The sequence below is a fragment of the Scophthalmus maximus genome, chromosome 11 (genome assembly GCF_022379125.1).
Source record: "Scophthalmus maximus strain ysfricsl-2021 chromosome 11, ASM2237912v1, whole genome shotgun sequence".
Lineage (NCBI taxonomy): Eukaryota > Metazoa > Chordata > Actinopteri > Pleuronectiformes > Scophthalmidae > Scophthalmus > Scophthalmus maximus.
Window position 1 is genome coordinate 22,312,501 of NC_061525.1, and position 25,549 is coordinate 22,338,049.

The window sequence follows — 25,549 nt, forward strand, 5'->3', positions numbered from 1 at the left end:
CTGCGATATGTGACCGCACGCTCGCATGCGCGCGCGCTCGGCATCATGGGCTTTCTCGCTGTAGTCGCGACAACATCTCAACCGTCAGGGGCACGAAAAAGCCGCACAGAGAAGCCACCCAGTCGATTTGTGGTGATGTGGCCGGTTGAGCGAGGGGTGTGTGTGTGTGTGTGTGTGTGTGTGTGTGTGTGTGTGTGTGTGTGAGACTAATCCTCGCTCGGCGAGTTGACACGTCCTCATCGCGAGCTGCGAAGAGTTAAGAAAAAAATTAATATTCAAGCGACTGTCTGTCCTCGTTTCACTCGAGTCTCTCCGTTCAATCCTCCACTTTCCTTCTCCTCCTCCTCCTCCTCCTCATCTGCTCGATATTTTCGTCTCTGCTCGTTCGGGGGCCACTTTCATCTGGGGGAAAGAAAGCGCACATAAATCAGCCCGTAAAACAATTGGCAAACTTGTCGGGTTTTCACTCCCGGACATGAAAGCACTTCTGGAAGCCATGAGCAAAATCCATATCCACGATCCACCTACGTCGGGGGTGGCCGCATATTTTCCGAGCGCATGACTGACAGCGCGTTGGACCCCGCGTCTGTGTGAATGTGCTAACATGATGCGGTTTTTCTTTCTCGGGGCCCAGTAAAAGCCCCAGCTTCATGCGACTTTTGATTGATATTGGCTACTGGCGCGCTGGAACCCTCAAACGGCCGCGTGCAGACTTTTGGTTTGTACCTCTGCAGCTGTTTCCTGCCGCCAAACTGCTGAAAACAGCGGTGTACCAGGACCTGAGGTGGGTCAGCCAGCACAAACCAAAACTCTCCCTCCATCTGCCGCACATATATCAACGAGAGCAGTGCCACACCCGCCCCCCCCTCCCCCCCCCAGTAAGACTGCTACTGGTCACCTCGCGGCGCTTTCCGCCACAAGTGAGGTCACTCCCCTCCGTCTCCCCGCCGAGGGAGCGTTTGGGCTTCGCCGGGGTCGACGCGCGGGGGCGGGGGGGGGGGGGGGGGGGGGGGGGGGGGGGGTCGCGGCTTCCTCCCTTTTCAGCGCCTCGCCACCCGTCTTTCGCCCGCACACTTCGAAAACGTGTCGAAAAGAATTGCACATCCAGATTGAGACTCTGCGCACCAGCGCCGACTTTTTATGGGGGCACACGAGCCCCCGTGTAGCACATTTTGTCTAAAAACTCACATCTGGGCCCGCGCGGGAATGAGGGCCTCGTGAAACTGTGGGACTCGTATAATTCTAAATAGGGGGATGATGGCGGTGGAAAAGGGCCTTGGAAAAAAAAAAAAAACTGTTTTTGTGCGACGGGAAGGTTGCTGGTTTTTCGCCTGCGTGGTAGTCGGGGGGGGGGGGGGGGGGGGGGGGATTCCTGAGTAATGGCCCTTGAGCAAGGAACTCACCTGATCCTGGAGGGCGAGAAGTGTTTGTGTGCGTGTGTGTGTGTGTGTGTGTGTGTGTGTGTGTGTGTGTGTGTGTGTGTGTGTGTGTGTGTGTGTGTGTGGGGGCTGCGGTTTCGCCATGGCCGCCACCCAGGATGTGCGATCGTTCATGAGCGGGGAAGGAATGCGAGGCAATTGTTTCGCCAAAATTCTTGACTGGATGTAGAAAAAGGTACAAATGACAATTATGTGAAAAGGGCGAAATTTGCTCACATCATCCGGGGAAAACAACATCTGTCTCTCTCTCTCTCTCTCTCGATGACAAATCCAAACATCTCTAAACGGAGGAGCTGCCTTTTTCTTTTCTTTTTTTAAATCGCCAGAGACCAAAACAACTGTTTAGAGACGATCCCAGGACGCAGACCGTCGAGGAGACGAGCGTCTCTCTTCCTCCAGAATCACTTCAAAGCGATGAACGTCCCAGATGAACGCACTTCATAAACGGCTCTGCCCCCTCAAGTGCAATCTCTACTCTCTCTCTCTCTCTCTCTCTCTACTCTCTCAGGGGGGAGGGGCGGGGGGGGGGGGGGTAAAGAAATGAGGCAGATTGTTTGTGACAATTAGGGTGATGCCAGATACTTGCCCCTCTGTGGCCCCTCCGCAATCGCCTGTCCCCATCGGGCCCGAGCTGCTTATCAGTAATTGCAATTTGGAAAGAACTCGCAGCGATTAGGCCCGGGGAGTGGTCCGCCCGGGAGCCGGCCCAGCCCTAAACAAGAGCGCGGTGTTTGGGTTCGCGTCTGCACGAGGCCCCCGCCGAGAGACGGAGCGTGGGGCGTGGGGGGGGGGGAGTGTGTGAAAGGCGGGAAGGAAGGAAGGAAGGAAGGACGGAAGGAAGGGAATAGGAGAGAAGCAAAGGAGAAGACAAATACAACGTGTTGACCCTATCAACTGAATTATATCCAATCTGATCTTTGACCCATCCTGTCGGATAAGGAATGATTACTTTGTCACATTTTGCCTTTTATTTTCTTGACTGTGTTATTTGAAAGCAGACTTTTTTTTTTTTCCGATCCACGGGGGCCAATCAGAGGAGACTTTTTTTTCTCTCGCAAAAATCCAAAAATTATATTTCTTGGGTAAAACTTTTCCCTCTCTGCGACGGCTCGAGCAATGAGAGCAATTCAATATTCGGGGGGGGGGGGGGGGGGAATTAGGCCCCGGCTGCAAAGTACAGTGGAGGGTCGGATTTCAATCAGTAGGTTTTAATTTGTGCGTTATCACCTCGCGCAGAACCACGAAGTTTGTAGTTTCTCTATTTCATTCTTTTTTTTTTTTTAAACCACTCACAAAACCTTGTTCATACAGAACCGCGTCCCATCACAACTCATATTATTACTATTATTACAAATTAATCGAATTGTAATCGACTACTAAATGAATCGCCAACTATTTTGATAATGGATTCATCTTCAAAATTAAAAATTCTCTGATTTCAGCTTCTTAAATGTGAATATTCCCTGGTTTCTTTGCTCCTACTCAATAAAACAAAATCATCACCTTGGTGGTTTGGGAAACACAGTTGACACTTTACCAAACTATTAATTGGAAAATAATCAACAGATTAAATCGACAATCACAATAGGCGTTAGTTGCAGCCCTACCGTATGTCTGCCTTTAATATTGTTGCGTGAAACATAACACAAAGTCTCTACTGCGGCAGAGAGCGACGGGGGAAGAGTGTGAGAGATATGAAGTGAATGAAGCTTAGGCAAACTTACTGCGCCGCCCTCGTGCATCTGCTCCATCTGCAAATCAGAAACAGACAGTGTCAATGAGGTATATTATAAAAATAAATGTCATTTATAGAGCACTTTTCACTGCTAAAAGCAATCGCAAAGGGCTAAATTATTATTGCATATGTACTGCATGTGTATTGTCTCCACGGCGTCACAATCGTGTGCATTCATTTTCATCTTTCTCCCCAGCTGCCTTTCAAATTCATCTTCCTGCACAGAGGGCCAGAGAACCATGCGAGGAGCATGACTGACACCTTGTGGAGTCGTCCCGGAGCTGCGAGTCGTTGGCAAAGCGTGCGCGGCCGTGGTCGGTTGTCGTCTCCACTGCCGTTCCCCCACTGTGGGTCCAGTGAGACGTCGATGTGCGTTCGCTCACCAGACGTGTGTGAAACCTGCTGCATTAGGTACAACTCAGATTCTAAGACCCTTTTTAATATTCATCTCCTCACACACACACACACAAACACCTGCATAGTGTAAACGCAAAGTCCTTTTCCATATAGTCCTTTAATGCTGTGATAAATATGTGTGTTCTGAGCTCGATACGCCGCAGAGGAATTTGTAATTTTACCACCAAACTAAATTTGAATTTGAAAAAAAATCATCAAGCCCTGTGTATAAAATAAGGTTTTAATATTTGGTAGTGATGCTCAGCTCTTCATGGAATCAATCATCCGTTTCATAATTGTGTCATTCTGATGGAATTAAAAAGAAGCAAGCGTCCGGGACAAATGGAAGGTGCATGGCACGTCATGAGAAAGTGCTCCGGAATTCACCGGCGACACAGAGAGAGGCGCATCGGCTAATTTCCCGATGGCTTAGGAGAGAAACCTTAAAATCAACACGGGACCTCAAATCGGAACGATTCCACCTGAAGCCGGGCGGTGGCGCCTTGGGTCTTTCTTTCTTTTTTTTTTTTTTTTAAAGAGTACACTCTGAAAACAATCTGAAAAATTCATAAGCGCACGTGGCACAACCTATATAGACAGCTCCCCGCATTTCATCCTTAAGCCTAAACCCAGGGGCTCAGCAGCCTGCAGGAGATTCCTCCACACACACACACACACACACACACACACACACACACACACACACACACACACACACACACACACACACACACACACACACACACACACACACACACACACACACACACACAAAGTCCTGTCTCCATGACTTCCACTCACTCCATAAACCATAAACATAACAACTACAGGCCTAAACCAAACCTTAACCTAACATAAACCTTAAAATGAAATGATTTTGTTTTATGGGGACTTGATTTTTGTCCCCGTGAACAGGTCTCGGTCCCCGCTACACTAGTAACACCTAGACCGTGTACACACACACACACACACACACACACACACACACACACACACACACACACACACACACACACACACACACACACACACACACACACACACACACACACACACACACACACACACACACACACACAAACTAATCAATGTGAAGTTTGAGCTCGAGCGAAAAAACGGCCGAGCATTCAATCTTCTTCACAAAAGGAAAATCAATTTAACGTCGAGTTATGCCTCAACGCCGCGGCGGGGCCAAAACAAAACAGCAGCGAGGCGTCAGCGGAGAACGGCAAAGTCAAATGAATCACTCTTATCAGTTTCAAACAGAGGGCGGCCGGCGAATCGTCCCGCGTGCCGAGCAGGACCTTGTCCTGGGTTTGTTCGTCCACCTTTAATTACACAGTCGCCAGTCCGGCGGGGCCACAACAAGAGACAGCACAGAGGAGCCCTGTCCCCTTCGATCCGTCCGCCCGCCGACAGAGGACATGGGAGATTTCCTTTTTTTCCTTCCACTCATTCATGTCGAAAGAAACTGGAAAAAACTGTGCTGAAACCCTGAGGGCGTTTTTTTAGAACGAAGCTCCTATTCGTCTAAACTTTTTATTTTTATTACCGGCCGGTAACAGAAACTAACCTGCCTGTGTATATTAATTCAATTCACAGTTCCCATGTACCATGTTTCAGTTCTACATAGTGCAGCAAGCCCATTTTTTCTTGTACGCCCCCCCCCGGCCCATCCTGTAGCCTTTACCCTCCTGCAGCACCTCCCACCTCACCCTCAGCCCTGCATCCTGTCTGCAGGCTGCCAGGCGCAGATAAGGTGTCTTGGCAGGGAGCTGGAGTGGCGTCCTTCGCCTCGCTGAGTGGGAATCCAGGAAGCGCGCGTTCACGCCACATTGTTGAAGACAATAGAACCGGGGGGGGGGGTAGGCAATATGAAAATGCCATGAAAAAAAGAAGCTAATTTTATTGTGACACTATCAAAGCAACATTTGTTTCCTCCAAAATACTTAGATGCAATTTTGACTTTCTTTAAAGAAAAAGTAAATGAATAAAGTAAGTCAATAAATACAAAACCACAGTTTTGATCCATCATGACGAGTTCAGAGAGCAGAAATGGCAAATAAGTAAGAGTATGTCACATGGCTGCACTGTACTAGGACATGTCTCTTTGAGAGACTGTCAAAACGAGCCGTGAAAGGTCAGATTGCCGAAAAACATACCTCCGCCGATTGATTCTGAGGGACTGAGGGCAAGATGAATAAGTGGGTAATAACATAAAGTAACATAACACTGAAATGACACAATAAAATGGAATCCTATTATGGATAATGAAGATTGAAAATGCACCGATATTGTGATATTGTGTGCCTGTTACTGTGCAAAGCGGCGTCGTGTGGTTTGGCTGCACCAACGGCCATCAGCAGGTCTGCTCGCCGTCTGATTTACAGTCAGACCTTAATGTATAAAACAACAAAAAACATGGACGTCTTTCACACCCGGTCCACACGTGTGCACGCACACACACACACACACACACACTTTCACAATGGTAACACTCCAACTCGCTGCAGCCCCTCCCTAATTCGTTCTGCTTCTCTCTTTCCCATTGAGAAGGACACAGATATTCAGTAAAGGCACAAACCGGTCAGATCGCCAATGACGCTCTTGTTGGTTTGAATATTATCTCAAGGTACTGGTGGTGGTGTTTGTTTGTTTGTTTGTTTTTGGGATCCAGCCCATTGACTGTACATAAAGATGGAGGTGGTCACCGGGTTGGGAAAGTGACGCCCGTGTGGAAGCGTGTGATACCTGTATCCCCTCGAATGACCAGCAGCGGGAGATTAATTAGTTTCTATCGAAGTCTAGGAAATAATCACCCCGCTTTTCAATTGAGTTATAACGTCAGTAAACATTTTCCTGAGGCTTTTATTGTCTCGATCTCTAGTTTGAGGCCTTCTTCAATACGGCATAACGTTCATTTTGTAAAATGATGGTCCCATTTGGAGTCAAATAGACGATAAAGCACCGTATGGAATGGAGTGTGGACAAGTCGTGATTGACAGCTGGTATCGTCCAATAGGTGCATGTGCAGTGTCCCCCCCCCCCCCCCCCCACCATCTCCTCCAAATATGGTGACTTCTGGTTTAACAATAAATGACCAAAATGCTAAACTCGAGGCTTCAAAACGTCAAGACATAACATAACGCACATTTGGCCCACTTTCTCTTAAAGTGGTGTTCTCTTGTACCATTTGCACGTCACATGGCACAGACACCAGGTTGCTAAGTTCATGACACCTTTTTCCAATGGATTGTTCATGTCCCACTTCCCCCTCACTTGGCCATACCCCTTGGCCGTACCCTTCCATTTTGCCCATTCCCACGTAGGGTATAGGGTGTCCCATTTCTTTTTGAACACCAAGGGGTTAGGGGTTATCTACCCCCTTTCAAGTCACTTCGAACAGCCGCTCAAAGCTGACTTCAGGAGGGGGTGAGGCCAAGTGATGGGGAAGTGGGACGGACCCGAGGTCTTTGAAACAATCTGCTCTTGAGTTGCCTCCAAATTTGAATTGAACAGATTTTTGTTATTGAAACCTTGGAAATGCAACTGCATGGTGTTTGTGCTTCTGCTTTCAGTACCTTGCCACCACTGTGGCCTTTGCGATCGCCCTCAGCGAATCCTTTCAAAGTCAACACTAAGTGTGTGTGTGTGTGTGTGTGTGGTAGTAGCTTGAATGCTTCCTTCCCATCTCCACTTCCCTGCACTGCCTTACGTAACGTCTCCGCTCTCTTCTCCCTCGGGACCAAATACATCACTCTTCCTCTTATTATTGCCAAGTAGTATCTGACCTCACTTTTCGCCAAAACGCCACATGGAACAGCGAACCACCCTCGCGGCCTGCTTCAAGTGGTTGGGAGCTACATAAACAGTGGGTCAGCTGCGGAGAGCACGGGTGGAAGCCACAAATTTTGGGGTTAGAGTACGGGGGGGGGGGGAACCACAGCCAGTAAACATTGTAATTCCGAGCATCCTTCACGGAGGCTTGATCGGGGAAGGGATGCATCGCAGCTACAGCGTGTGGAACCCAATAAATACTGGATGTGCTTTTATAATTTGACTCGCTGCCAAAATGAAACTTATTTCCATCAAACAACAGGAGAGAACAAAAAAAAAATCGCTGGCAAGAAAATGGTGAGAGGAAGATTACGATGGTTTAAATGTCCATGTGATGCCTTTTATCCATCCATATTAATACAGAGTCTCTGGTGGTCACTTCTCGTAAACAATATCCCACAAACACTTGAATACATTTTGAATAAATCCCCCCGCGAGAATCGATAAACTCCACAGTCAGCTTCATGGTTTTTGGATTGTTTTTTTTGGGATATTTCATTCACAACCACGCAAACTTTGCAAGCACCGTCCTCACATAGTTAATATCATGTGCTGGTGGCCTGATGTCAGGATGAGTGTGAGCACAAACCGCTATGAACAAGCGTCAAAGAGTGACTCATCTACATCGACGAAGAGGCAAGTAGTGTCCAAATGTCCAAATGTCAAATAAGAAAGAAAATATAAAAAATGGGGTCATTATCCAACCACAACATCCAAAACTTTTAACACACAGACGATCATTTCACACCAGCATGCTGTCAAACCCCCACTGACTTTCTTTTTCCACTTGCTTATTTCAACTTTCACCTTTTTTAGTCTTAATGTAGAAAAAATACGGGTAAAAAAAATAAATATGCTAAACTAGCGACTGAAAAAACAATGTCATTGGTGGTGGTGTTGGTTCAGAGGACATCTAGTGTGGTGCACCGTCCAACGCAGGATCCAGAAGCCGAACCAATTGACTATTTTGCTCAAAGGTATAGGTTGAGAGGGTGACAGGTGATTGGATGGTTGATATGGAAGATTTTTTAATTCTGTACAAAGGCAGGGATCAGAGCTTCAGGGGTGCTGAGCACCCAATGATCCCAAATTTGCCTCCATTTTTGGACTATCCCTCACCCCAACCTGGCGTCCAGTTAGTTAGCTCGTCAGTGATGATACACATACAGACAGTAGCACCTTGGCTTCAATATCAACACATACCAATGGCACAACAGCTAGCTTCTCTCGCCCCAATTCAAACAGTGGACAGTGGTTGATTGACAACCTTACATGAGCTAGCTAGAACAAGTAAACCTACCTACCTACCTACTACCCTAACCCAGATAGCTAGCTTCTACCTGACAACATGAAGAGTGATCTGTGATTCAGTGCAGCAAAAAAGAGGGACGGTGATGATTATAATGTGTCGGTATTGAGTTGGTAAAAGTAAAGAAATGTGTAATGCATGGTTGTCTGAGCAACTTACTTACTCGGACCACCGCGACACAGAAAGTCAAACTACACACACTGTGCTTCGTGCAGGCTAAAAACGGACTAGACACGCCTATGTACAAAAGGAATAATAAAAAGGGAAAAATGTTACAAATCAAAATCTTTAAGCGAATAATACGACGTTGTTTTAGACTTCACATCGTTTACATTTCCTCTCTACTCTCACAATTAAATTCTGGCATCTGGCACAATAAACCCCAAAACAACGTTAACATTCAAACCATGTATGCCCTATGTCATACTAAATAAACACTTTTAAAAGGGGAAGAGTCCATCTGACCTCACGTCCGTTGATCCCTTTGTTCTGCCCGAATTGTTTGGAGGGAAAAAGGAAGGGGCGGGCTTTATAGTCTTAGGGGTGTGGTCAAATTAGGAGTGGCCGTCTGCAGGTAGGGGGCGGAGTCTTGGGATTTTGACAGCGACTGAATCGTAAATACTATTCAAAGTTCAACTTTTTCTATCTTTGTGTGTTCGTCGCACATTAATGTTCCTCTGTGGTTGGTTCTTGTCTTCTAAAAAATGAATCGCTCATATATTCACATTCATGCACTTTGGCATATTTGAAATGCATCGCACTCACCCAACCGCAGTCACTCCTCTTTATTGCACCATATGTCATATGACATATTCCTCCTGCACACCTTTTCATATTCACTGTAGCTGTCACCATCAAGGGAAATGCCAAAAAAAAAGCAAACAGGAAAACAGGCAGAGGATGTGAGTGCTGCTATTTTCTGAAGCCGAACCAGAGTTGCGGTAAATCATAATCCTTGAGCTGAATGAATTCTCCACACCTATCAAAAAACATTTAGGATCAGAGGCCAGAGGTCCGACCGTCTATTATTTGTGGGCTACATATATATATATTTTCTTTCTCTCCAATCCTTTTCTCTTCAGGGCGAAGAAAACAGATAAGTGAAAGTCAAATGCACATGGATAATCCCTGGCGTCTCTCCAGAAAGGAAATTATTGTATTTGAAGTTATGAAAGTGCTTCCTGAAGTGAAGGAAATGCACTGGATTCTTCGGGGCCTGTGTCTTGATCTAAGAAAAACACAAGCAGACGCAGCACGGGCAGAAAGACAAGTACATGTGCCCCTGCCACAACCCTCCCATCCTCTGACTCCGCTCAGCCCCCCTCCATGTGCACTTTGATTCACAGCATATCTCAAAGCAGAAAGAATTTTTTTAAGCAATCGGAAAAGAAAAAAAAAGGGAAAAGTGGTGGAAAACTCCTCAAAGGTTCCTTCTTCGCCAGAGACGTGAAGGGGAGGAAATTGCATTGATTTAAGCTCAGCTTCTTTTGGCGTCTCTTCATTTTTTCTCGTCTGAAAAGTGAGGACCGTTTGTTGCGGTCGGCTGAGATGTTTTCTTCTTTGTCTCTCGTTATATCCCAATAAGCTGATGAGTGGAAGTGAGCGGCTTTACTGCGGCAGATACTGTAAAACGAGCCAGAGCAGATTTTTCATTCATAAAATGAAAACACTATGGTGCCAATACAATGGAGAGGATCCCTGTTGTGGGACGAATAAAGGAATATCTATCATATCTTATCTTATGACACAGTTTCTTTAACTGTCTACGGTTGAATACCGCTCAACTCATGTATTAGCATGTGTACTGTTGCTATATTAATAGTATCCATAGTATCCACTGAACGTGGACTCGAGGCCCATGGAGCATTCAACATATTTTTCTAGAATTCTACCTCCACTATGGAAATCACATTGGTTCACAGCAACATCCATACACCTGAAATAAGCCAAACAACTCATGATGATGAATAAGACCAAAATATTATAATTGTTTAATTTAGTCTTTGTGTAAGTCCCCGAATAGAAAATATGGAAACGTTGTTACACGTGTTTTCATCTTGCAGGTTCAAGTTCAAGTATCAAAAAATGTCGATATGTTTTCAATTGCAGATATTGGATATATCAGGACACTGTGCTATTAACAGAAACCATATTTATTCTGGCTAAAAGAAGTGGTGCCGTGAACCAAACGGGTTGTGGTGGAGTTGTTGCACACCTCCACTTACATTCAACTGGAAATAATCTAATTAGACAAGCCGCACAGTAAAATATGAGATATGCTCAACGTTATTAAAACCCTTGATGGAACCGAGACACTAAAAACTGACAGAACCTGACGAAGTGTAGTTTATTGCTGTAATAATTTGGTGTTAAGTAGTTAAAAATGTGCAGCCACCCAATCCTGAACAGATATGGATTATAGTTGATGAAAGAGAATGTAAAGCAAAAGTATGGGGGGTTTTTTTCATCACTTCTTGTAGATAAAGGAATATGGAGTTGTTGTTTTTTTAATTAGATGGAGAGTTTCTTCAGTGTCTTCTCCGTCATATTTCAGCACAATTAAATACACGAAACAATACGCAACGACTTTACGAGAACGGGGGGGGAGCTGTGGCGGAGCGGAGTCTAAGTGCATATTTTCAGCACCTTGTCTGGAGCTGGAGCGCCCCCCCCCCTTGCTCTGGGGTAATCACCTAATTTCCTGGTGGTGTAAATCCCGCCACGAACCGCAGAGACGCCCCGCAGGGCTGGTTTTCACCACGGCCGACCACATTCCCCCTACGGTCGCACGGCGTCCTCTCTCGTCTTTTCCGTGCACGCGCCACGCGCAGGTTACGCGACGGCAACACGGCCGCGACAATCGGTGTTCGCAGGGAAAGCTTCATTGATTCAACAGTTGGGTAAACAACGGGTCGTTTCACTGGGGATTATCGTATTGTTTGCTTATCTCTCAACTGCCTCTGAAGGCTGTGCCACAATAGTATCTATCGGTAGTTTGCGTCCCCGCTCTGTGGGAGTGTTCCCGGCCGCGGTCGACCGTCGGCGCGACTTTCCTTTTTTTTTTCTTCACGGGGGGGGGGGGGGGGGGGGGGGGGGGGGGGGGGTGAAACGTGAGCCCGCTGCTGCTACAAGCCGACGTCTCTGAACACACTGGAACAGTTAGGACGGCCTTGATGCCGGCGACCTCTCGACCTCCACCCGCTCACTCTTCTCCACGAGAGCCAGGCGGGGGGGGGGGGGGGGGGGGGGGACACCAGAGGTTGATGGGTGGACACACCAGAGGGTGGGTGGACACACCAGAGGGTTTTTAACGTGGCACCGCTGGTCCGACAGACATGCTCACAGGCCCAGCATGTGCGCGTCGTAGCCTCGGGCCTCCTCGGCCGGTCGGCCCGGGTTTGAGGCCTCATGCCGTTCCGTGATGGCCCAGATGAATTCCCCTGTGGTTGGAGACGGTTGTCAGAAGTTAATGTGCGAAGGAGCTCATTCCTTATTTCCCTACGTCCGTATAACACACACACACACACACACACACACACACACATACACACACACCACCACCGAGGAACCCGGCAGGACTGTTTTAGGTCTCTCCAAGCCGTCGTTCTTCGGAGCCCCGAATGAAAGCGACAGCAACAGTGTTGCGAGCCAGCCGAGGGCTCAAGGACTTCATACTCTGAGTCTCGGTTTCATATCGAGCCAACACCGCTTCCTGGGCCTAACTCCTCTCTGGCTGTGTGTGTGTGTGTGTGTGTGTGTGTGTGTGTGTGTGTGTGTACCTGCCTTCCAGCCATCCATTTGCTCCCTACTTTCAACCCACTTCTTTCCTGCATGTCACACTGCTCAGAGCTGTGCTCACTCCCCCCCCCGCCCGTGTCGGTTGGATTTATGTATGTGCCTCTCTTTATTTAACGGACACATTTCACATCACCGCTGATGAAGGAAAACTAAGACAACGGTCGTCTTTTACCTCTCTTCGCCTCATTTTCTGCACATTCCCCGGCTTCCCTCTTCCCCCTCTTCCTCTCTGTCTCCCTCCGCTGCTCCACTTTTACGCATCTCGGCCGTCTAGGTTTCCTTTCCCGAGGTTATAATAGTCAGACTGTGAAATCACCCGGGCCCCACACCAACACCAACAGCGCCCTCCCTTCGTCTGTGTGTCCTTCTTTCCCCTTCCACTCCCCCAACAGCTTTATCTCCCTCCTCTGAGCCCCCCCCCCTCCCCATCCTCCTCTCACTACTTATAGCCAATCTTTAATATTTATGGCCCCAAAGCTTGAGAAGTGGGGGGGGGGACGGACGACCCAATGAGGTAAGGGTGAGGGTTTGCACCGCAGAGGTTGAGGCTGCGGAGCTGCAGCGGCTATACCCAATCTCCTCTGGGCCCCCATGCTGAAGTGATTAGGCCACAGGAAGCTGAACCTGACATTGCTGACACTAGCCCCCCCCCCCACCACCACCACCACCACCACCACCACCACCACATCCTGCCCCTAGACATCCACCCGCACCACATGACACCACGTCTCCGCGCTGACACCGGACTCGGCGGGGCGACCGCACACTGCTGATCTCCCTCCACTGATACGGTGACAGAGGGATGGAGGGGAAGAGGATGCAGCAGGACACGCGACGGAAGGAGGAAAACACAAACCTGAGATGAGTGGGGGAGTGTGTGTGTGTGTGTGGGGGGGGGTGGCAAACTGCTTCCTTTATTGTTTCCCTGTCTCGTGGTGCTGGGGGCAGACGTAAACAGGAAAAAGCAACCGGCGACCGCCCGCCAAGTCAAAGTCTGGTTACCGCAGGTGCTTCATTTTGAGTTTCTGGGCTCACATGGATTAAGGCAGGTGAAAAAAGAAATTCTCATAGGACTAATTAACAACTAAACCCTTCAACCCCCCCCCCCCCCCCAGTAAAGATGAAACAGGCACATCACCAATCCAGTGCACGTTAGCTCTGCAATAAGAGACGCCTCGGTCAAAAAATGCACGGCAGTTTACAGTAAATGACTCAATGACTGAGATAAACCTTCACCACGGAGCACTGCTGCCCTCTTGTGTTTGGAGGTGGAAAGGACAGAATCTAGTTATACTCCATTGAATGAATTCATGTTCATGGTTTGTTTTTGTTTTTTTGTTTGAATTGTTTTTGTTCGAGTTTTTTTTGCATGGTTACGGTGGTTTTGCTTTATTATTGTTGTTTATGGCTTTTGTTGTCCAAAACAACTCAATCAATCAAACAAAATATGGAAATTGCTCTTTCAGTTTGACTTTGTTAACAGAAAAACCCTACAAGGGAAAATGAGGCTGAATCCACTCGCGCACTGAAAAGATGACACAGCATTATTGATTTCGCAAATATATCTTTTTTTAATCTTTTCTTTCCACAGCTCGCTCTATTAAAAGCTTCTTAAAATCACCAGCACATTATAGGCTTCTTCTATTTACACATGAAAAGCACGCAAACACACACACACAAAAGTATGTTTGCACTCTGCATTACATATTCACATCCGACAATCAAACATATATTAATTGGTCTGAATTATTTATTTTTAGTGAATAAAGTATATTCTTAATTCATATGTTTTTTTCCCATTATATTAGCGCTGAATGAGGCACATGTAGGCAAAGAAAATATCCACGATTCTTTGATGAGCCCTCGACACATCTCCGCCTGGATCTAACCAACGAAATAAAATAATAATCCCCTTAATCTCAGCTGTTATTTGTCTTTTATCTCTCTCTCTCTCTCTCTCTCTCTCTCGCCTCCCTTTCTCCCCGAGTATGGTGACTGCCGCTCTTGTTTGACTCCCGTCTCCGGTGGAAGTTGTTTCATTTCGCTAATGCAGAAGTAAAACCGGCTCCGTTTAAAAAAAAAAAAACGTCTCGGCCTCGTTGAATACTCGAGGGGGCCACGGGGAACAATCACAAACACCCGCACAAGTCAGCGAGGAATACAAACTCCGGTCAGGAACAAAGGGGGAATGGAAATCAATGGCAGGATATGCAGATTTTTTTTCTCTTCTGACAGCTCGACGCGCAAAAAAAAAAAAAAAAAATCTGTTGAGAGTTTGCCCTCTGTTCGCCCTTGCTAGGATAAAAAAAACAAAAAAACAACGGAGATGGAGGATATAAAAATTCAGTATGATGAAGAGAGGACACAGCATTACACCTACTTAGTTTTGTGTGAAGGTGATCCGAAACAATCAATAAAAGAATGTACCGCGTTCGCAAAGCAGGGCTGAATCGCCCGAGGCATGGTCATATCTAGAAATGCACGGCGAACCAAACCATCGGGAATTCATTTAAAGATAAACAGTGCATTATTTAAAAGTTGCGCGGCGTGTTTTTTTAAATATTTATCTTCTATGCACAGTTGTAGTTGTCGGACTGCCGACACTTGAGGAGCTTGAGGAAGACCTCCATCTTGTGGGCGTCCTTCTTGAAGCAGCTGATCAGGGTGTAGTCCCGCATGACCGATTCCAACATGTCGGGCAGCGCGTCGTACTGGAACAGGCCGTGCTCGTTGTAGGTCGTGGTCAACATCCCCTCGTCCAACATCTGGAGCGTGGAGGAAACATGAAGGAAATATTTGAACACGAGGGGGTTTCAAAGAGGGACTCAAACTCACACCTATTGTGGTGAAACCAAGTTTGAAGCCAGGAGTTTGACCAGCGCCATCTTGTTTTTGTTGTTGTTTATTTGCAACCAGATATAGGATTGGGAGTGTGGTCTGATTTAAGGCCCGCCCACTTCTCACCCACCTTCACCCCTAACCATGCACTGATTGGACGGTACCAGCTGTCAATCACACCGTATCCACGCTCCAATGCATACAGGGCTTTATCGGCTATTTTACCCAACATGAAACTGAAACTAGCGATTGAGACCACAAATTTTCGGGACCCCTGTGACTACGTCTGTTTTTTTCATACACAGTCTGTGGCTGATATATGATTTGAAAAATCTTTTTCACTCACCTTCCTGATAAGGACCACCACCCCTTGCTCCAGGCTGATGAGTTTGTCAGACACCCACTTGGTCTTGTTGAGCAGCATGTCCGGCGCGTTCTCGTAGCGATCGAGCGTGGTCTGCAGGTAGACCAGGGGCTCGATCCACGACTGGACCAGCATCAGCACCGAGTGCAGCAGCCATTTATCCTGAAGGGGCATACGAAGAGTTAAAGACCACCTCCACTCCAAAAAATATTTTTCTTCTGTTCCTGTCCTCTAACATGTCTGACACTGAATATAGGGACTGGAGTCTGAGCTAATGAGGTGTTTTCACATTCCTCTCCTGGAGGAGGAGATTTCTGTGTCACTTCTCTGCAATTTGAAATTCAAACGAATCCTTTTCACGCTAGATTTGATCACAAATACAGAAAAAAAATCGCTGTCGAATATGCAAATGTGAGGCAAAGAAACTGGAAACTTCCAGTGCAGCTGAGGCAGCGCGTGCACGAGAGGACGGCAGGTGTGTCAGCAGACAGTTAGCGATAGCATTAGCAGTTAGCGTCCACGAGAGGACGGCAGGTGCGTCAGCAGACAGTTAGCGTTAGCATTAGTAGTTGGTGAAAGTTTTATGGCTGAATCTCTCCCCATTGTTGCCACCAGCCGTGTTGTTGCGCACATTCTTCCACCGGTCAACCTAGCATGAGGGCGGGGCCTGTGTTATTTGCATATCATGAATATTCATAGTCTCAGAATTCTTCAATGAGGGAGAGGGAGTGGATGATTTCCAGCCCCATTTCAGGGTTTAAAAAAAATAAAATTTTGGCTAAACAATGTTAAACTAAATATTAAGCATTGCAGATTATTTTAATAAACTTTAAAACGTGACTGGAGGGGTTCTTTAAACAGATACCTACAGTGAATGAAGATGTATGCAAGCCACTAGTGAGTCTTTTTCAAGCATTTCATTGATAAAACAAAGGCAGTCACGCAGACTTTGCTATATTGCTACTTGTCTTTCTGTGAACTGTTATATATGTTGTGAATATAGCAGTTCATTTGCCCTTCACACTTTCTGTAAGATAGCGACGGACAAGAGGGATCAAATGAGGCTCGAGAACTTGACAACCGCTTGACAACTCGATAACAGCGTTGCTTTGTATCAACAGCTTGTCAGCGGGGGGGGGGGGGGGGGGGGGGCGGGGAATACTTCAAACGGTGACGCAGTTGAGTCGGCTTGAATTCTTCCCTGAGCAGAGGTGACTTTAAACCATGGAAGTGCAAATGACACCGTGCAAATGGCCATTAAACTGCGGAGCAGGCGATATTTCAACAGAAAAGGGCAGAGGATGAATTACTCACATTAAGAGGAAGGAGCCTTTGCCGTGCATGCAGTTTCAAAGATCACATTTACCATCAAAAGGGATGACATAACTCTCAACCAGCAGAAGCAATATTACCACAAAAAAATGAAAAAAGAAGAGTCCTTGAATAAATTGCTTTTGCCATATTTCCTGTACTTGGCCTTTTGTTAGTTGAAGGGAGGATTATTGTAAAGCTTTTCGCAGTGACCGGATTACACTTCGCGTCTCAGCCCGGTCTTGGGCTCCGTCCAGTTTCCGGCCTACTGGTCGCGTTGACCTTTAACCCCGGGAAAAATGCTGCGGCCTGCTGGACAAAGGCCGAAAAAACCTCAAATGGGCACAGAGGGTTTTTGAAATGTCGCGCACAGACGTGTCCCGTGTATATTTAGGAAATGAGAAGAGCTCTTATTCCACATAGTGCAAAAGCAGACGCGCACACGGATTCAAATACACGTGCACTACAATAGCAGGCACATCGAGCAACATTCGGCGACGTACGGAGATTCGCTCACGCGCAAATACAAGCTATGCCCTCGTTTGTGTTGCTCCCGCACACAGTCGGTCATGAATTAATCCATATGTATAAAGCACAGACGCACGCAAGCAGACGCTATTCGTAGATCTAGAGATTTAAAGCCCTGACAAAAGGAAACAGAAAAGGGGAAGGGGGGGGGGGGGGGGGGTGTTCAAGGGTGATCGGTGAATTGAACGACGTGCACTTACAGATATGTGTTGGATTTCACTTTTGGAGCTGGGGATGGGCAACGCCTTGGTGATGCACGAGTAGCCGGCCTGGTTCCTCTGGAGCCGCAGCGGGAAGGGCACGAACATCTCCTCCTGCAACGATGGGTGTGAAAAAATGAATTTACACACACACACACACACACACACACACACACACACACGATCCATGTGCACACACACACGATGTGGCACGTAAGTGTGTTTTTTTGACTTCTATATTACCCTAGCCACAACCCTCCCGCGGCACAGGTGTGCATGTGAGTGTATATATATATATGTGTGTATATATATATATATATATATATATATATATATATATATATATATATATATATATATATATGTATATAAATTTAAATTAAATTTAACAAGACAACAAAAAAATCTTCATAAATGTCATGAACCACAAAACGCGACAAATCTACGGAAAACATGAAGGAAATTTTTCTTCGCCGCGGCGTTTTCCCTGCAAGTGCGCATGCGTCAGAGTAACGCCCGCCCTCGGGCATCGGTGAACGCGGCTAAACGCAAATGTGACACCCGAATACATTAAACACGGATCCTGAGGTTGATCCCACAATTTTTCAGAAACCGCAATAAAAAACCCCGTGGTTCTCTTTGGTTTTTTTAAAAAAAATTACAAGAAACGCAAAATGGGGAAAACAGGCAATAAGTAGGACGCGGCAGGACAAGGGCGGAGGTCAGCGTGGTCCACGTTCCAAAAGACAATTTTTTGGGCCCCTCGAGCAGCAAGAGTCGAGAAGGGAGCTTCAACAGGCTCTCTCTCCCCGCTGCGGTGTACCATTACAACACACACCCCACTGTAGGACTTCTTCTTCTTCTTCTTCTTCTTCTTCTTCTTCTTCAATAAAACATCTTTTGCGGCCCAGAAGAGAAAGCGAAGATTACTTTGAAGCCCGCGGAGCGCGGCGGCGATCGTGTCGGAATCAAAAGCAAGACAACACCAAGAGAATCTGAGAGAAGGTGTCAAGAAGAAAGAAACCAAAAAAAAAACCCAGACCAACACAAAGTCTCCTCGCTCCCGTTTGTATGATTCGGTCGGTGCTGCTGGTTGGTAATGAAATGATTCCCGGGTGTGGGGAATGTAGAACGAGCTCCCCGCTGTGACCGACGTCTGTTTAACACTTGACACCGAGTTTCCTCGCTCTCCGGATCGACTCGAGTTTTTATTGCGTGTCGAGATTATTTTATAATATTTTATCATATTCATATGTAACACCGCTGTCGCTTGTCGCCCGCGGCTGCGTTTTTCTGCGGCGCCGCTTCGCCAAAATGCTTATTTCACCTTTCATTAAAAGAAGAAAAAAAGAGAAGCACGTGCCCGACAGCCTCAATTAAAGCATTTCATCGTGTAAGTTACGGGTCTGCAGCCGGAGCCTCCCTCTTTTCTTTTGAGGGAAAAGATGAAATCAATGAAAGAACCCGTGTGATCAGCGTGCCGGGCGAGTCGGTGTCTCCTGCAGCTAACCCGCGTGCTGGAGGGGAAAGGGCACAAGCGAAGGGCGTCGTCGGGGGCCGACGTCGACTCACAAACATGGCACACGACTCCTCGGAGACGCGGTAGATGAGCTCGGCGTGCTGGATGACGCGGTCCAGGAGCTTCTCCTGGGAGATGGACGGGCAGCGGTAGAGGCTGCCCTGCTCCTCGGTGCAGTCCAGCGGCATGGCCGCGGTGAGCAGGCAGGGCCAGAGCAGCGCGGCCCACACGGCCCTCCACGCGACTGGAGGCAAAACACATGGACAGACGCATAAGGTATGATAAGATATGATAAGATAAGATATGATAAGATATGATAAGATAAGATAAGATATGATAAGATAAGATAAGATAAGATGAGATAAGATATGATAAGATAAGATAAGATATGATAAGATAAGATAAGATAAGATAAGATATGATAAGATAAGAAAAGATATGATAAGATAAGATATGATAAGATAAGAAAAGATATGATAAGATAAGATATGATAAGATAAGATAAGATATGATAAGATAAGATAGGATAAGATAAGATAAGATATGATAAGATAAGATAAGATAAGATAAGATATGATAAGATATGATATGATATGAGAAGAGAAGATAAGATAGGATAAGATATTTCTTCGTTCGTACCACAATTGGGAAATTGGTTTGTTACAGCAGCACAGTGGACAGAATATAGGAGAAATAGCAGAATACAACGGAATTTACAGGTATGTCATATGTCATGCAGAAAAACTGAATATTATGTGCTTTTCCTAAGTGTCTGGTTATTATAGGACTGCAACTATTATTCATATTTTCATTATCGATTAGTTGTTTTGTCCATAAAATGGTGAAAAATGTGTCAACCGTGTCGTCCACACACCAAAGATATCGGGTTCGCTGTCACAGAGGCGCAAAGGATCCAGAAATAACATTCACGTCTAAGAAGCTGAAATCAGAGAATTTTGACTTTTCTTTTCATAAAAAACAAACTCAACAAAATGAAATTGACTAATTGATTTCTCAAGAATAGTTGTCAATCACTAATCGACTGACTTGTTGCAGCTCCACTGGTTTACCTTCTGAAAACTGCACTAAATGCAAATCTCTGCACAAATAAGTGAGAGGGACATAAACTATATCCGTTAACACAATTACAAAACGTGTCCCAAACTTGTTTTTTTTCTTCTTTTCTGCAAGTTGTTACCTGTGCCTGTCATCGAGTTCATCGTGTCCGGAGTCTTCGGGTCCTTCTCGGCCGCCCAGTCGCGCCCTCTCCACTTATGAACCCTTTGCCGGGGGTCATGAATAAAGTGAAAAGGTCGACCCGGGGGCTGGCCGAGTCGGCCAAGGTATGTGATTGTTCTGTTTTAAACATATAGCTGGGACATCGGAGACCCTTCGATAAATGAAAACATTAGAACCACAAAGGGGCTTCGCACGTATTTTATTATTTCATACCACGGGGCTGAAAGCATCGGCCAACGAAGGACAAAGAGAGATTGGAGTCGTCGAGCAAAAGGCGGATTCAAAACACTGAAAGGAATCCCTTGTGCTGATGTATGTGATGTCGATTTTGAAACATGCGTGACGGAGACAGGGGAAGGAGAAGACAGCTGTGATAGATGTGACAAAGGAGACGAAGCTGAGTGAAATGAGGGAGTCGGAAAATCAGGGGGATCTGAGAAAACCCCTGAAATGTGTGTGTGTGTGTGTGTGTGTGTGTGTCCCAGTTGTAATGAATGTGTCGGAGCTTGTCGTGTATAGTAGGGAAGCAAATAATCCACGGCTGCGTGGCACGGTGGTATTTTTTCAGGATAAAAGACGGGGGCCATTTTTGATTCCACGCACAGACGTGACAAAAAGAGTCGGATGCCGTTAATTATGCGAGCGAACGGTTTGCGGCCAACGAGGACGCCGAGCGCCACGTGAGGCTTGACGTCGAGTGTCTCCTTCACCCTTCGGCGGCACACGTTTGCTGGATAAGCCCAAGACAGATGGGGATCAGGAAGTGGCAGCTGACGGGCGTCGTGTTACCGAGCTCGACGTCACGGGGACGCTTCCTATTCACGCGTCTTCAAGACACCTGAGGCCTCTTCTCACGCACGTCGACCTCTTACATATGGAACTATCTTCTGGCTCTAATCACTGTTCTTTCCCTCACCTGCCTCCGCTTGCGTGACAAACTAAGCAGATTGTCCATATTTACGGAGCACGTCCTCAATCTCCTCGTGCCAGATCCAGTCCAACGTGCGCGGACATTAATGAGAACTGTGAAAACTGCACGTTTTAAAAAGCACTAAGCACCGCGGGGTAGCACTCAAGTCATGGTTGCGATTATTAATCTGTGTGGGGGTATTTAGTCATTGTATTGAGTTGTTTGGGGGTTTTGGGAGGGGGGGGGTTTGCATTTTTTTTGCTTAATCTAATCTGATTTGGATATCTGCCCAAAAATGCTGTTATAGGTTCAGGTTCAACCTCATCACTTCCTCATGCTAGATTCTATAAATCCACATTAAGGCACAAGCTTGATCTGCACGACATCGTGCAGATCAAGCATTTTTGCACATGTGACGCGCGTGTGCATTTTTGCACACGTGCGTCAAACACGTCTGCTATTACCAGTATTCTAATGTAGCATTGATAACTTTGACATTTGTGAAAAAAGACATGAATGAAGAAAGACGATACCAATGAATGAAAGCATTTGATGAATGACGCAGAAGCATTTCAGACACATTTCTCTTCAAGAAATGTCCAATGTTGTCAATTTTGATATGAAAACAATGTGAATTTATTGAAACAGCAAATTTAATGTACTATAAGACTATGGTTTTGTTTGAATAATTTGATTTAACCATGACAAAAAGCAGCGATGCAGCAGTACAGGAAAAGTAATCTTGAATTCATTCAGAAACGATTTTTTTTATTTGGTCTCCTGAAATATTTGTTTTATTCCCAACAGTGAGAAAAATACAACTTTACACACATAACGTTTTTAACTCTACATCGCACATATAGCCAATCGTTTCTCGGCTACAAGCAAAATAAACAACAATGACAAATAATGTTTAGGCCCTTTTTTGTATTTTACTTGCATATTACATTTCCATCCCTTTGCATTACACGGATTTATCATAAACAAACTAATAAACGCAATGTGATGCACATTTGTCAGTCTAACGTAAATGAAACAAGTACGATTTATGTAAAAAGTCCCAATAGACCCTCTGTGTACACATTCATACACTATAACCACATTTTCACTGTATATATATAATTAATGAATCCAATTTGTTTCAAATTTGTATTTGGTTTATGTATTCGATGTTAATAATATTTGTTTGAAATCACATCAGGGTTTATCGGTTTGTTCATTTGAGCTTGAAAGCTTTATATGAAAGCATATATGCATAAAATATATATATTCAAACTGGCGGCCAATCACACTGGACACCGGCAGTCTGGGATTTGAAGCAGAGCTACAGGTTCCTCCAGTAACTGATGCATCAACACCTTATTTTGACACGTTTTACAGTGTATTAAAAATGTACGCGCTGGCAACATTCACTGTGAACTAATCGCTCGTGAAATGACTGAAAACTGGTTCGTAGTATCGCGTGTCGTCGATCGGAGCTTCTCCCCTGCGGTGCGCCGACATCCAGGAGAGTTGTCTGATCAGTTGTTTACAGTGCGTGTCACTTTGAGCGCTCGCGAATGAAAGAAACGTCACGTGTCGGTCCGACAATCGAGTCAAAGGAGTGAGGGCGTTGAGCGGGGAGTGCAACGCTCAATTATTCTGTTTAATTCTGTCGTGTGACTCGATGTTTGCCGGGAGACAACGACAGCAATCTCCTCATTAGCCCGTCACTATTGATCCAGCCTTTCTCACGCAACAATGAGGACGACGGACCTAATCTCCACTTGCAAATAACCCCTCTGCTCGCTAATAACGGCACCAGTGCGTCGTGTCAATGCCTCTGATTTATTTCTTTCTGACCGTCAACCCCGGGGTCTGACATTGGCGGCTTTTCCGAGTGCGACAGGTCGCCACTACTTAGCAGGTCCCGGGTTTGATTGATTTGTCCCTTCGGCGGGTTATTGGATTTTGTTTTTTCTCCTTCCAGGCTCCACACTTATACCAGATGTCTGCGCCTTCCCGTCTCCCAAAGGGCTTCGATGCTGTTCGTCTTCCTTCCACACGTACGTACGAGAAATTTGTATTTCCAAATTATGTGATTGTGGTTTATGGCGCTTCATGGACTCTGTCAAGGAGCTTCCCTTTGGCCTCGGTGGGCTGGTGGGGGCGGGGCAGACACATTCACTGGTACAGGTCTTGCTGATTAGAAATTGACATAATATTTCCAACCTCATTCTTAAAACATTGCCTCCTGTGCTCAGATACACGTTTTACCTTTGATGTTTCTATTTTCTTGAAGTCATAAGAGTCTTTGTTTTTTTATCGGTGGAAACTTGCGGCGGCGCATTTGACAAAATGTTCAAACAAGACTCGCTGCAGAGGTGAACCAAGATTATTACAGACTAATTACAGAAATGTACTGATGTTTTAGCCACTAACTGGCATTTTTTTTTTTATCACAACAGAAAAGAATAAAACTGAATAACATTGTTGAATAAAATTCAATAATTCCTCAAATTACTGCACTACTTTCTCCGCTCTCGTGCAAGATGATGATTGGAAATGAATGAATTAGCGAGGATCGCGCATTTCATTGTCACCTTTACGTCTTGTTGCCTCCCATGTTTTATTGGCACGTACCATAAGTGCATTCAACCGCAGCTTAGATTTTTTAGAAGCTCATTTGTGATCTGAAACAATTCGCTGGTTGAGACCGAAGGTGAGACAATTGTATTCAACCATGCATCAATCAGAAGCTCAGGAGGTGAGGGGGGAACGTTGGCGCCTTTACAGGAAATCCTAATTTCGAAGGTCGTCCAAAGGAGAAAAAAGGGGGAGTTGGATTTGTGAATCAAGAGGAATACGTCCAAATAAGGAAAAAACATATTCATTTATGTCTTTAAGTCTGAAATCACAACAGGGAGCCTCAATATCATAGCATAGCATCCCTATTGCATTACGCCGCGGCCTAGATTCCACAAAGTGTTGCATTATTGAAATGTGTTCTCGGTATATTTTGAAAACCGCTCACATATACTTTATGTCTCGGGCCCAAAAAACGTGTCCATTCAGATTTCTCCTTTTCGAACATCCTCCACCGAGGAAAAGTGTTTTTTTGCTGAGCACGCCGTGCCGTGCCGTGCCGTGCCGTTGGCCTCTGTCCGTACAGCCGCATGAATCACACACACACACACACACACACACACACACGCACGTGTCGAGAATCCATTGATGTCCGGCGCACAATGTCTCCGGAGCGTCTCACTGCGGCCGGCCCCTCCGACACGCTGAGGCTGCTGCTGCTCGCCTCTGATGTACTCGGCGGTGCACAGGACTTGTTACTCTGCAAGGATCACCCACACACACAAGGTGGAATCGTCTGTGTGTATGTGTGGGGGTGTGTGTGTGTGTGTGTGTGTGTGTTCGTGTTATTCTCTCGGCAAGGGGGCCCTTGACATGCGGCGCACTCCATCAGAATTCATGCCGCACACACACAGACACAGACAGACTCTCTCTTTGTTTGAGACAAAACGCTGTTCGCTGCAAGAAGTGGGTTGCGTGGTTCTAGTCAAAAGTTTCGCCTCGCACGTATTGAGAGAGGGGGGAAAGTCTACGCAACATTTTCCTCCTTCACCTGAGGATTCAATGTGGTTTTTACAAAAAAGATGCATTTGCCTTTTCTTTAAAGACATTCCGTGTCACGTCGCGATCTATCCATGGCTCCGCGCGGGAGCACAGGCCCTCTGCATCCTCTCCTTGATGAGAATACACTCATGCATATTGATCAGGCCGGTTCTCTGACGGACTGGCTGACGGGGGTTGTTGGCGGCTCCTGCGCTGGGACGCGTACTGCTGCATGACCGGAGGATGGAAAGAGTGTGATTAAAGTGTAAATGTGTGTGTGTGTGTGTGTGTGTGAGGAAAAGAAGAAGACGAAGCGGCTGAGGACGCTGAGAACGGCTCAGTGATGAAAGTTCGGATGTAATGTCAGAGGTATATTTGTAGTCATGCATAAAGGATACACATATATATATATATATATAAATCCATGTATATTTCCATAAGGAAATAAAAAGTTAGAATATCTGCAGAGGAGGAAATTTGAATTAATAAAAAAACCAACAGGATATTCGCAGGATAAGTG

At 46.1% G+C, this 25,549-nt stretch overlaps 1 protein-coding gene across 1 annotated transcript; it reads right to left on the reverse strand.

The window, feature by feature from the left end:
- Positions 1-14,065: 14,065 nt before the first annotated feature.
- On the reverse strand, positions 14,066-20,548 carry smtla (somatolactin alpha). Its single transcript, XM_035623978.2, has 5 exons — positions 20,473-20,548; positions 19,328-19,518; positions 17,756-17,869; positions 15,699-15,878; positions 14,066-15,279 (listed from the first exon to the last, which is right to left on the reverse strand). Exons 1-5 carry the CDS (start codon positions 20,492-20,494, stop codon positions 15,085-15,087), a joined length of 702 nt encoding a protein of 233 aa, XP_035479871.1. The 5' UTR covers positions 20,495-20,548; the 3' UTR covers positions 14,066-15,084.
- Between the last annotated feature and the right edge of the window lie 5,001 nt (positions 20,549-25,549).

Coding starts and splice junctions, on each gene's coding strand:
- smtla (XM_035623978.2), bottom strand. CDS start 20,494: ATGAACTCGATGACAGGCACAG. Junction 19,519..20,472: donor GAACTCGATGACAGGCACAG/GTAACAACTTGC, acceptor TTTTGCCTCCAG/TCGCGTGGAGGGCCGTGTGG. Junction 15,280..15,698: donor TGGTGGTCCTTATCAGGAAG/GTGAGTGAAAAA, acceptor TCCACGCTCCAG/ATGTTGGACGAGGGGATGTT.